Below are 13189 nucleotides of genomic sequence, written 5' to 3'. Positions count from 1 at the left end.
TGTGGTTCTATTTCTTCACAATGTATCCTGTTTCATTGTCATTTTGTCTGCCTTTATGCCTTTGCCATATTGCCTTGATTATTGCAGCTTTGTAGTTCTCGGTGGTTCTCAACTTGGGGTACTATCAGGATCCTGGGGACATCTGACAGTGTTGGAAACATTTTTGGTTGTCACAGGTGTGGATTCTGGGGGGGGAGTGGGTGCTACTGGCATCTCGTGGGTGGAGGTCAGAGATGCTGCTAAACATCCTATACACACAAGACAAACTCCAACAACAAAGAATTATCCAGTCCAAAATGTTGTTAGTGCTGAGGTTGAGAAACTGTGCTTTGTAAGTCTTGGAAAGTCAACTAGTGTAAGTCTTCCAATTAAAAAAAAAAAAACTGTTTTAACTATTGTTTCCTTTGTATTACCATTTGAATTTTAGAATCTGCTTATCAATTTCTATGAGAGAATGCCTATGATTTTGATAGTAATTGCTTGAAAATATAGGTCTGTTCGGTATGCTAGCTTAGTAAACTTTAAATCTAAGATAATTAAATAGTATATAATATTTAATAGTATACAATTAATTATAATTATATAACAATATATATTTTATTCATTCATTATATATCATTTTATAATATATTATTAATATCCATTAATAATTAGTAATATTTAATAGTATATAATTAAAATTGAATACAATTAGAAATTTAGTTTCTTGGTTGTAGTAGCTGTATTTCAAGTGCTTAATAGCTCTAGTGACTATCATGTTGAATAGTACAGTCAGAGAACATTCCTAGAAAGTTCTTTTGACCAGCACTGGTATAAATCACTTTGGGAATTTACCCATTCTTCTGATCTATGGGTGTATAAGTGTTTTTTTTGTTTGTTTGTTTTTTTTTTTTGTAGATACTCAAATTATGAAAATTCCACTGTACTCCTAGGCTACTGCTAGCTTTTTTTTTTTTTTTTTAAAGATTTATTTATTTTAGAGAGCAAGCGTGTGAGCAGGGGGAGGGGCAGTGGGAGAGAAAGACAGAGACTCTCAAGCAGGTTCCGTGCTCAGTGTGGAGCCAACACCAGGGTTGATCTCATCACCTGGAGATCATGACCTCAGCTGAAACCAAGAGTTGGTTGCTTAATCAACTGAGCCACCCAGGTGCCCCACTGCTAGTTTTGAGTTACGACTGAATATTGAATGTTGTCAGATCTTTCTTTCTATTGAGAAGACTGTATGGTTTTTCTCCTTTATTTAGTATAATTTTGTTGGTTTTCATGCGTTAGATCAACTTTGACTTCTTGGGATAAACCCCATTTGATTAGGATGCGTTCGTGTTTTTATATATTGCTGGATTTGATTTGGTAATATCTTAGGAATTTTTGCATCTGTGTTCATAAGGGAGTTTGGTCTCTATTCTTAAGATGTCCTTATTTTGTTTTGGCATCAGGGTAATGTGACTTCATACAGTATGTTGGGAACTATTCTAGGAGAGGAGATACACTAGTAACTGAGCTCTTACTCTGTGCCACTTTACAGATACCATCTCCTTTAATCCTTACAACTATGGTAGGAGGTAGTAACATCCCAACTTTGCAGGTGAGGAACCTCAGGCTCAGAAAGGTAAATTCCCAAGGGCACATAGGTATAACTGGTGAAGCCAGAATCTGATTCCAAGCTACGGGGAGTCTCTAAGAAGAGCAGCCCTTGAATGATACCTCCCACTGTTGGTTCCATGTGGGGAAGTCAGGCTGTACCCCAGGTGGCAGCAGTCCTTCAGCTTATGAGGCAGAGTCTTGCTGCCTGCAATAGGCTGTGCTCCCAGCAAGAGAGCCTGTGCCCTCAGAGCCGAGGCCACTCCTGGATGGGTTCTCCTGTCTTCCCTGTTTTTCCTGGAGTGTAAGGAACATTCCCTGATGAGGAAACTTTGATGCCTCCATAAAAATCAGCTCTGGATGGTTGCTGAGGGTACAATCCCATGTGGGTGGAACTGGAAATTGCCCAGAAGCTCAGCATGGATAATCCCTCTCATTCTAGGATGTTTGGATATTAATTCATCTGTGAAAGGGGCTCGTTTTGTCCGATTCTGTGATGCATTCAATATTCCACTCATCACTTTTGTTGATGTCCCTGGCTTTCTGCCTGGTAAGTCATTGACAGAAGTGGGGGCTAGGAGAGGTGGTTTTGCCTGGTAAGGCACCCACTTTATTTGGAGGTTTTCTTGGAAAATTCTCTAAGGATTTGTGACATCTCTGTATTCTAGGTGTCTGGAAGATGGGCTATGGGGTGGGGGTGGCTCTCGGCCCTTTGGGGAGCAGGGGAAGACCTCATAGCTGAGAGTGGCAGTCAAACCTTGTGAGGACTTTTGTATCTAGTTACTCTTCCTCATGATCTAGGCACAGCCCAGGAGTACGGAGGCATCATCCGGCATGGTGCCAAGCTTCTCTACGCATTTGCTGAGGCAACTGTACCCAAAGTTACAGTCATCACCAGGAAGGTGAGGAACTTGTATCAGAGGCTGGGAGTCCATTCCTGGCAGCTTGGCCATGTTTGGAGGTCTGGCCAAGAGTTTCAGGAGGGCTGGGAAAAGGAGTATACCTCGCTCATCCTTAAAAAGGTCTTTTGAGGGCAGCATTTTTATGTCGATGGTCATGTCTGGGAACTGAAAGCATTAGTGGGAAAAAGCCAGAAAAGACAGTGAGCATAAACTGTGAAAGGCCTCTGGGTTGTGTCCAGGTATTCTCAGCTCTGGCTTCCTGGCCTCAGAGACATTGGGCCTTCAGTAGTCCAGGAAGACTCTTCTCTTTTTGTCCTCATTTCACTTGGCTTCCTAGGATGTTTCAGGGCATGATCTGTTTGATTCACGCTCTAACATTCAGCATTTGGGTCTGTTCCAGGCATATGGTGGTGCCTATGATGTCATGAGCTCCAAGCACCTTTGTGGTGACATCAACTATGCCTGGCCTACAGCAGAGATTGCAGTCATGGGAGCAAAGGTGAGGGCTTCTAGCTTTCCCTTTGCCTGGGTCCGGGTACTGCACTGTCCCAGCAGGAGCTCATAGGTGGGAAATGTTGGAGAGAGGCTAGGACCCCTCGGATGGGCCAGGATTCCACGGAGTTGGGGCCTAGACCTTGAAAAGTCTCCCACCTTGAGCCCCAGGGCCAGCTCTGGCTCCTGTCCTGCACTCGCACTTCAGGCACATGCTGGTATCTTCATGCTCAGGGTGAGAGGCCCCTGAGGGGGTTTTGAGATTATCAGTAAAGGGGAAAGGGTTGAGTAAGCTGAACTAGCCTTTGGGAGGATTGGATATTGCCCGTAACTCCATCTTCTCTCTTGGGGTAGGGGTGTGGGGTGGCTAGAGCCATTCCTTTTAGCCCATAGAAGCTGAACCATAGTTCTGACCACTGGTGACCCCTGGTGACTTGCCCTGGTGGGCAAGGTATAGCAGTGCCCCATCTTATCCATATAGGGCACGCTACAACACCCCCAGTGGAGGCCTGAAACCAGGATAATACCAAACCCTATATATGTTTTTTTCTCATATACATACTTATTTACTTATGATAACGTTTAATTTATAAACTAGGCACAGTAAGAGATTAACAATAATAAAATAGAATGATTAAAACAATATGCTGTAATAAAAGTTGTGTGAATGTGGTCTCTCTCTCAAAATATCTTGTACTCACTGTTCTTGTGATGTGAGATGATAAGATGGAGTGAGGTGAAGACCATAGGCACTGATGTCAGGAGGTTTATCTGTCCTCTTCTGGAGTGTGGTTGATCCTGGGTAGCTGAAATTGCAGATGAGCAGGGACTACTGTACTTCTGTTCTGTAGTAGCCTGGTCCCCACTTCTTTCCTGCTTTGAAACAGCTGTTGGGATTGTACCAGATAACTCCCTTGACTCTCCCCATAGCTGACTTTTAGGGGTTCTGAGGTCAGGGCTCATCTTTTAGTCCTCTCTGTTTCTATATTTGCAGTCCAGTCTGTCTGCCTTTGGCCACTGAATTGTGTACTCAGGATAAGAAAAAAGGAAAACAGCATTTGACTTCGCTTGATGCGGGGGACCGTGGATCTAACAGTGGAAAACAGGCCAAACATCCTGGCCTCAAGGAAGGATAGATGCAAGTGGATGGAGTAGGATGGAATTTGGGTACACAAGCTACTGGCTTTGCCTGGCTGCCTGTCGTTGGGGCCACAGCTGAACGTCCCATCACATAGCCCCTGGAATCATGATGGTTGACTCCAACAGTGCTTACCTCTAGGCCCTTCTCTCCAGAGCACTTTGATTTACCACCAAGTTCACAACCACACACTGTGATAGTGAGTTGAGGGAGGTCTACCCAGGTTGGGACTGCCAGTTAAATTCATTAACTACTCTCATGACAGGGTGCTGTGGAGATCATCTTCAAAGGGCATGAGAATGTGGAAGCTGCTCAGGCAGAGTATATCGAGAAGTTTGCCAACCCCTTTCCTGCTGCAGTGAGAGGTAGGGACTGTGGTGGGGAGGGCAGCATTGGTCATTTGCTGGGTCACTTGGTCATTCTTTGATTCCCAGAATCTCACATAACTGTCCTTTGCTCTTACAGTTGAATCTGGAGACAAGTGAGGGGTGGGCTTGTCCCTGGGCAGTCATCACTTAAGGACGGTATATATGCTGCTTTGGTAACCAGGATCAAAACAACATTGCTGAAATGGCTAAATTTCTTAGTGTTGTTCCAGTTAGCTAAGTATTGTGTAAAAACCCAATCTAAAACAGAGTGGCTTAAACAACCAACTTTTTTTTTTTTTTAAAAGAATTTATTTATTTGAGAGAGAGAGAGAGAGAGTGAGAAAGAGCACGAGGTAGAGGGAGAGGGAGAAGCAGGCTCCTTGAGCAGGGAGGCCGACATGGGGCTCGATCCCAGGACCCTGAGCCAAAGGCAGATGCCCAACTGAGCCACCCAGGCGCCCCCTCCCCTTTTTTTTGCTCATGTTTCTGAGGGTCATCAGTTTGGTCTGGGCTCAGTTAGGTGGTTCTTCTGCTGGTCTTGCCTGGGATCAATCATGCAGATAGCGAATTGGTAGTTTGGGGCTGGATAGTCCAAGATGGCTTCACTTACATGGCTGCTGTTGGCTGTCCGCTAGACTCTGCACATGATTTCTTATTCTTAAGGAGGTTACTTCACACTTGGTGGTGTCCTGAGGGCAGCAAGAGGGTAGGAGGGGAAGCTGCAAGGCACCTTGAGGCCTAGGTTTCGAAATTGCACAGTATCACTTCTGCCGCATTTTGTTGGCCAAAGCAAGTCACAAGGTCAAGTGAGGAAATTGAATCCTTGATGGGAGTTGTTGTGAAATCACATCGCAGAGGGTCTTGTGTTACAGGGATAGGAGGAAGTGTAGTGATTTTTGAAAATACAAATGTATTTTCTTAACTTTTATTTCCTGTTGACTTCATCTTGGCAGGGAGGGGATCAGATTTCATTTTCTTGCCAAGTGCTCCTAGGCCAGAAGGTGGGGCCCTGCCAGAGGAACAGGGATGCTCCTAGGATGCAGGGGAAGGTTCACAGGGTCCATGCCCTCTTATAGTAACTTGGGTCCTGCTCACACTGTCGGCCCCAGAGATGGTGCCCAGGCTGAACACAGATTGGGGGGTGGCATTATCTGGGGATGCAGATGATCTACTTCCTTTTCTGTGCTTCACCAGGATTTGTGGATGACATCATCCAGCCTTCCTCTACACGAGCCCGAATCTGCTGTGACCTGGATGTCTTGGCCAGCAAGAAGGTACAGCGCCCTTGGAGGAAACATGCAAATATTCCATTGTAAACGAATCAAAGGATAATAAACCAAGAGCCAATTACTGCCTGGCCATTCATACCCATCCCTGCCTTTTGCAATCACGATACCTGGAAATATAAATACCAGTAATTACTTGAAATGGCTGTTTATTAAATTCTAGGAAGATTTCATTTATGCCTTACTGTAAAATTATCTGCTTTATTAAAAATTTGTTTTAACTGGTATTTTTTGAGCAAATCTCATTTTTTACGGTAGAAATCTGAAAAATCAAGAAAACAGTACATAGAGTATTGTCACTTAGAGCTGACCCTTATTTGACACCTCTTGTATTTTTTTCTTTTCCCCAGATTTTTTTTTTTGTCTGTAGGTGAGATAAGCAGCTTTTAGGGCAGAGTACTTAACTGCTTAGGCTTCAGTTTCCTTACTTTTAAATAATATTTAATAATGTGCCCTTAATTCCTCTAGGAGTTGTTGAGGATTAAATGAGATGTTTGCAGTTGTGTCTGGCAGAATGGATGCTAGGTAAGCTGTAGTACTCTATATTAGGTGCTTTTTAGAAATGTGTTCTCACATTTTAAAGAACTTATTTTGGAAATTTTCAAACCTGTAGAAATGTTGCAAGAGTGGTATTTGTATACCTTTCACCTAGATTATCTAGTTAATTGTCTACATTTGGTACATCTCTTTCATAAATATATTATTTTTATTGACCCATTTGAGAGTAATTTGCAGAATCATGACACTTTATCCCCCTGCACCACCAAACATCACTGTTTATTTCCCAGGAACCAAGGCTCATTGTCTTACAGTCTTTCATTACAGTGACATTTGTTGGAAGAGTGGTTGCCCATTATTTTGTAGAATAGCCCTCAATTTGGGTTTGTCTGATTGTTTCCAGATGTTCAGATCTAGGTAAGAGTTACACACAAGAATGTTCTCTGTATCACATTAGGAAGCACATTATGCTAGTTTTTTCCATTATTGATGAAATGGACTCATCACTTGGTTACAGTGGTGGCTGCAAAGGTTACCATTTTTTCTTTGTAATTAATAACTGATCTGGGGACATTCTTTAAGCCTATCAACAAACTTTCATCCAGTACTTTTAGTAATCCATTGATGATTCTTGCCTCAATCAGCTATCCTGTGTTGATTCTAAAATGTTTGCATTTCTAACCCTATCATTGTCTGGATTTGTTAGTTGTTAGACTCTTGGAAGAGCTTTCTTTTCTGTTTAAATTTTTTCAGTATCTGTTTAGACTCATTCTTTTTTAAAAAACATTTTTTCCTAAAATAACTTTTTCTTACTATGCTATCACCCTGTCAGATTTTCAAACACACATTAATTAGTTCATTACATTTTTTTTCTCCCTGTCCATCCCTGCTCCACCCCCAAGAGATGAGATTGGGAAGCATATATTATAGTTGAAATCTGTTTGGTATATAGTAGGTGTTTCATAAATGTTTTAGTGAATGAATGTATCAAACAAAGAACAAACTCATGGATTCCTTTAAAATTTAACGTGTTACTCATTTTGACACTTAAAATTTCAACAGGAGCTTCTTTAAAGCTGGCTCTTTGACCCTTTTGATATGTTCCAATAATTTTTGGCACACTTCCTTATTTTTTGACACAGAATAATGTACCAGGCTCATCTTTTATTTCCCTTGCCCAGCCCTGGATTCAGTGATTTCTCCCGAGTCCTGGTTTTAGTAGATGTCACTTAGAAGCTAAAATTGGCAGATGTTCACATTGATGCTGGGGTGTCATTGCTTCTAGGTATTTTCAGCAGACTAGGAAATATTTATACAAATTTGTGAATATAAAGGTATATGAGGAACATGTATATATATTATGTACTTATTATATATATGTTTAAAATCCCAGTCCAACATACAGGTTCTTCTTTGCTTTCTCCTATTCTGTATTTACGTATTTATCTCACAGGGGTAAAACTGGGTCCCATTATCTTCAATATAATTTACTCACTTGCTCAATCTTACACTAAATACAGAAGTTTGAGAACTTCTAAAGTTCAAGACTCTCTTGTAGTTCTTTTATCTTTAAACTGAAGGTACATGGTCAAGTTATTTGTATTTATTTATGTTACCCATTTGAAAGAGAGTCCTTTTTTATGTTTGTGGACCATTTTAATCCCTGCCCCCATCTTTGTTGACTTTATTTGGCCGAGGATGTAAAGCATTAACGATTATATTAGAAAGGGAGATTTTAAGTGGTTTCAGCATAAAGGTCAACTATGGAGTGCTGTTTCAGAGTGCCCCATGGGGTGTGCTTTTCTCTGTGGTGAGAGCCCTGGGTCTTCCCACCACTGATGACTTTCCCTTGTCCCAGATCCTTAGCTCCAAAGGAGCTTGAATGTTCTGTCATTTTCAGGCTCAACTTGAGCTAAATCAGTGTGTGACTGTCTTATATACTTTTCCCATTTCTACCAGCCACCCCATCATTCCAGGTAGCCAGGCTTATGCCTCTGGAGTTTTTCTTGAATGTCTCTCTTCCCTTTCCAGGTGATTGGGAATCTCCCATTCTAGTCAGGCTCCAAGTGGAGGTATCCCCACTGGTGTTTCTGTGTGTCCTTCCCTCAAAGCCAGAAATCTTCTTCTGAGCTAATAGACTTATTCCAGGTTGATTTTGTTGCATTCATCTGCTCTAGCATTTCCCGTGCATAGTGCCCTGCTCTACAGTCTTTAGCCCACACAGAAGGTTCTGTGTCCCTCCCTTGCTTGCCAAGTGAGTTTAAGCCTACAGCCCCATCAGTTCCCCCTTGGAACACCCTCTTGTTGAATAGCTCCAGTTTGCTCATGCTCAAGGAAGGACCTGACTTGGTTCATCTTGACCTGCAAGCTTGAACTGATTTTGCTTATTGCAGGTGTTTTTAAAGCATCTGACCATGCATTTTTTTTTTTTTCTGTATACGTATTTTTGTCTTCATAAGTAGATGGTGAGTTTCTAGTGGGTAGAGACTGTTTGGCTCGAGGTTCTTTATACTCCTGTTTGGTACCAGCAGAAAGATTATAAACCATGGGAAAGGAGTGACAGCTGACTCCTGGGCTTTTAGAGGCCTCTTAAGAAGTCATGCAGGTTGGTTAGCATGTGGCTCAACAGCTTAAAACTGCTTGGCTAGTCCCAATTTCTGGGGTCAGCTAACCTAGGATTTGGACTATTTGGAGGATGACTGCTATAGTCCATTTGGAAAATAATACATTTACAAGCTTGTGTGTTTTTCGTTTTTGAGGAAGGGGGTCCAAGATGTGTTGGAAATCTGGACACTGAGAAGGGCTAGTTTTGGGCCTGCTCTAAGAGGTAGAAGCAGCAGCCCACTAAAGCATTTGGGCAAGAGGCTTCTGGGAAGCCTTGGAGTGGAGATGGTGGGGAAAATCCCATCCAATAAACCAAGCCTGGTGGCTAAGGAAACACAAAGCTGCAAGACCTTGCAAGTAGACCAGCATCTATGGATGACAAAATGCCTTGAGAATGGTGGCAGAGTATTCTCCAGTGGCTACTGTTTAGGAATGCCTTTCCCAACTGGTATTCTGTCCTTAAGGGGAAAAAGAAAACCGTGGAGTCTTGTAGCCAGAGAATTTGGGTTTACTGAGCAGAGCAGTGGCAAGTGTGTCTTTAGATTGAGAGCAGGTAATATGGTGAGAATTGAGGTGAAGTTTAAGAGGTACTGCGAGTGACCTACTGGACCTGCTCCTGTTCCTCTTGCCTTAAGTAAACCAATTCTTCCTGAGCCACACAGCTAGAGTGGTGAACGGTGATTTGAACCCAGGCAGATTTGTCTGAACTATAAGCCTGTCTTCTAACCATTCAGAGCACTGCTTCTCAACTGATGAAATAGGTGGGATGAACTCCTAAGGGTGGAGTGAGAAAGGTTGTAGTGAGTAGGGATTGTCTCAACCCAAAGAGCTACTAAATTTGGAAAGCTTTCCTACCTCATGCATGACGACCTGTCAATCCTCTTTTTGAATTGCTAGAATAGCGGGGAGCACATTCACAATGCAGCCTTCCAGTTGCTTGTGTTCACGAAAAGTTCTTCCAGCTCCTCTTCTCACTATGTCTTGGTCTCCTCAGGGAGTTCTCTGCCTCTGGATGCACCGATGCTTTGGCTGCTGCTGGTGCTTTAGATATGGTCTGCCCAGTCAGAGAAGCCTGTGAAGGACACTCACCCATACACTGAGTTAACACTTTTAATGGAGTTGTTGAACCAGCCTAAACTTTACCTGTTTGACAGATATGAGTATTTTATGTCTTTCTGATTCTAAAGGATTTCTAGAGACTGTGGCTTTATTTTTTTTTAGAGAGAACCACTGGTCCTCATGCTGTTGCACGTTTGTGGGCATGGGATCTCCACCATTCCAAACGGGAGCTATGGCCACTTAATGGGCAAAGCCTCAGTTTGGGGCCTCTGTGGAGTCCAGCTGCACATCTGGGTAGATGTGGCAACCTTAGTAGGGAGGTTCTGACCATGTACCTACTCTCCTGGATGGTGAGTAATGCCTCCTTTATGTGTCCTCGAGAGCACAAAGCTGTCCTTCAAAAAGTGATGTGTAATAAAGACCTCGAGTAAGGCACTTAGGAGGGCATGGATGGAACCTTACCTGAGTTTGGTTTGGTATCAAAAGCCTGAGGTGGGGGCACTAAACCTTTATTTATTTCCCATGAAGACACTGTTCCTTGTTTGATGGTTTCTTTTCTGGAAGCAGGGGCAAATACAGAGTCACAGTCAAGTCACATCTGGGAGGTTTCAATTTTGTCCCAGGGTAGAGTCACACTGGGTAAAGCTCTGGTCTAGTCTCATCAGCTTTTAATTCCAAAGATGAGCTGCCACAGAGACCTTCCTTATTACCTTCCTTCTTGGCTGCCTAGAGAATTCACCTGCTGATTTAGCCCTTGCATCCCTGTCGTCTTTTCTGCACAGACCTCTCACGCCATGTAATGAACACAGCCCAGAGAACAAGGCCAGGACCATAAAGTGTAGTGCATGAGTTTTTAAGAGTGATATCTGGCACCAATATCAAGAGAAACTCTTACACAGCCCTGTAGAATCCAAGTGATCTTTAAAGATAGATATGCCTAGGGGCTGGATCTCAGGCAGGGGAAGGATCTAGGCTACAAACCCTGAATGCCTCCTCCTTGAAAACTCAGCCTGTAAGAGACCTCCTCTTGAACCACAGACAATCTCTCCAGGGAAATTCAGGGAATGAAAGAAAATGAATGAACTAGTCCTTAATTCTTTTCCTTAAACAAAAACAAAACTCACTGATTGATAGTTAACAAATTACCTGAATGAGCAAACTTTGAGCAAACTCTCAAGTGCAGAAAATCATCTCTTTAAAACTTTACCTAGTAAGAAACAATAGGATGACTACCACAAGCCTGATTTTGAATAGTTTATTAAAGGAAAGGTGAAGCATCAATTTCAAATTGTACAAAAGGAAAAAAACCTCATATTGCAAATGTACAATTTACAGAATTACTAGCAAAACCAATCAATCAAGGAGACACTGAAAATACAAAAATTCGATTGACTTCAAACTGAACTGCAAACCCATTGGAGTAGATATTAAGCCTTTTTTTTTTTTGTTGCATGGTAGTCTACAATTCTAAGCATCTGTTTTCCACATGAAACTGTCAAGCAAAGGATCACTCTGTGCATGTGCCAGGGCACCTCCCAGCTTCCTCCTTGGCCAGAACCATAGGCAGGGCTGGCAGTGGTAGATAGTCCAGTTATTCCTGCCCCTTCATGTCCAGTGAGGCCCACATTTCTGGAAGAAAGCGAGACCCCAGCCCCTCAAACTGGAGCCCAGGAATTGCTAAATTAGCAGATATAACATTTTTGGTGACCAGGTTTTTTCAGAACTGTACAAATATTGAGAAAAATCTGTTTTGTGTTTACTAAAAGAATGAATAATCCATTTGCTTTCCCAACAAAAAATAATCATTGGGTGCACAGATTAGTAAAAAAATGCTTTTCATTTTTGGTAAGAAGGGAAAGCCTCATGATTCTGTTACAGCTACTTTAAAAACCAGCCCACAAATAGCTGTGGATGGATTGGTTTGGAATTGAGGCTTACTTTAAAAAAATCAGAAAAGTAGAAACTAAGTGGGCTTTTTAAAACAATAGCAGCAAGTCATAAAAGTCTAAGCAGAATGTAACTCTAAACCATTGAAGGCTGTCCTGAAGATTCATAATTTCTTTCCCCAAAATAAAATGCACATTTAACACTGAAATGTAGCTGTATTTCAAGGTAAGCTTAGGAACTTCACCCTCTAAGCACAGACTTCTATGCAGCACATACTTCTATAATTGGTAAACTTAATTCACAAAATTAGCGCATAAGGTATTAAGTGCATGGGAAGTAGACACAGTTATGTTACACTTAAAATTACTTTTGAATGGCAAAGAAGTTCTTCATGATTATCTTTTTAAGAAAACGGAAGTCTATGTAACTTGAATTTGGCAGGGCATGAAATAAGTAGTAAAAACAGCAAACCGATAACTTGAGAACCATTTCTGTTTTTCTGAGAATACTTTATTTGCTGGTAGAAGTTGCTAAAAATGCACAGAACAAATACCAATAGAAAATGTACTGTATTTGAATCTCCCTATTCTATATAAAATGAATGGTGTACAGCATCTGTTGGAAAATGGCTGCATGGACATTTCTTATTTTATGCCCCCTTATAAATAAAAATAAACCTTTTTATTCAAGAGTATATAAAATCTGGGAATCCATATCCACAGAGGGTGTGTGGTTTTTGGCAGAGATGCACTGTCAGAATTTCATCTTAGCTTGTCAATATTCTGCTCCTCCATATTTCTGTATTCCACAAGGTCAACCAAATCCAGTGAGCTCCAAAACACTCTTCGGCAATTAGGATGAGCTGCTTACTCATAGGTTTAATAAAAATGGTTAGCTTTTAAAACATAAAAAGGCAAAATGTTAAAACGGTTTTTAAATTGTACAACAGGAAAATAAAGTTAAAAATACTTTTTTTTTTTTTTACTCAATGCTGAGTTTTCATAAAACAGGTGTATAACAGTGTTTATCTTGACAGCTGTTTTAAAAATTTAAAATTTTTTCCTCCCTCCAGAAAAACACACACATCTGTATTGGGATAAGTCCAATATTAGGACACAAATGATTTTTCAGGTCAGTCTTTCTGAGGTGACATTCACCAACATTCCCTTGGGTAATTTACATGCTCCTCTTCTGTCACTGCAAAAAGGGATTGACCTCAATCATTTGATTAAAAAACAAATCAGATCACATCAAAAGTGTTTTTTCCCCCATACAAGCTATCACAGTATATAGGCCTCTAGCTCTAAATAATAGAGTTCCATATTTGTAAATTTTCTTCAGACTTCAGAACATAGGCATTCCAAATCCCTAGAA

General features: G+C 41.5%; 2 protein-coding genes across 2 annotated transcripts in view; one reads left to right on the top strand and one right to left on the bottom strand.

Annotated features, from left to right (window-relative positions):
- Positions 1-5989, top strand: part of PCCB (propionyl-CoA carboxylase subunit beta) — a 96555-nt gene extending 90566 nt beyond the window's left edge. The window contains exons 11-15 of the mRNA XM_032408641.1: positions 2024-2131; positions 2383-2483; positions 2884-2982; positions 4379-4478; positions 5676-5989. Coding sequence (XP_032264532.1) covers positions 2024-2131; positions 2383-2483; positions 2884-2982; positions 4379-4478; positions 5676-5797 — 530 coding nt within the window. The 3' untranslated portion in view covers positions 5798-5989. The remainder of the gene's footprint in view (positions 1-2023; positions 2132-2382; positions 2484-2883; positions 2983-4378; positions 4479-5675) is intronic.
- Positions 5990-6193: 204 nt separating this feature from the next.
- STAG1 (stromal antigen 1) overlaps positions 6194-13189 on the bottom strand; it is a 423306-nt gene continuing 416310 nt past the window's right edge. The window contains exon 34 of the mRNA XM_032408640.1: positions 6194-13183. Coding sequence (XP_032264531.1) covers positions 13160-13183 — 24 coding nt within the window. The 3' untranslated portion in view covers positions 6194-13159. The remainder of the gene's footprint in view (positions 13184-13189) is intronic.

The sequence above is a fragment of the Phoca vitulina genome, unplaced genomic scaffold, assembly GCF_004348235.1.
Source record: "Phoca vitulina isolate PV1807 unplaced genomic scaffold, GSC_HSeal_1.0 scaffold10, whole genome shotgun sequence".
Taxonomy (NCBI): Eukaryota; Metazoa; Chordata; class Mammalia; order Carnivora; family Phocidae; genus Phoca; species Phoca vitulina.
Note: the sequence above shows the minus strand (reverse complement) of the source record. Positions and strands in the feature narration are given on the sequence as shown.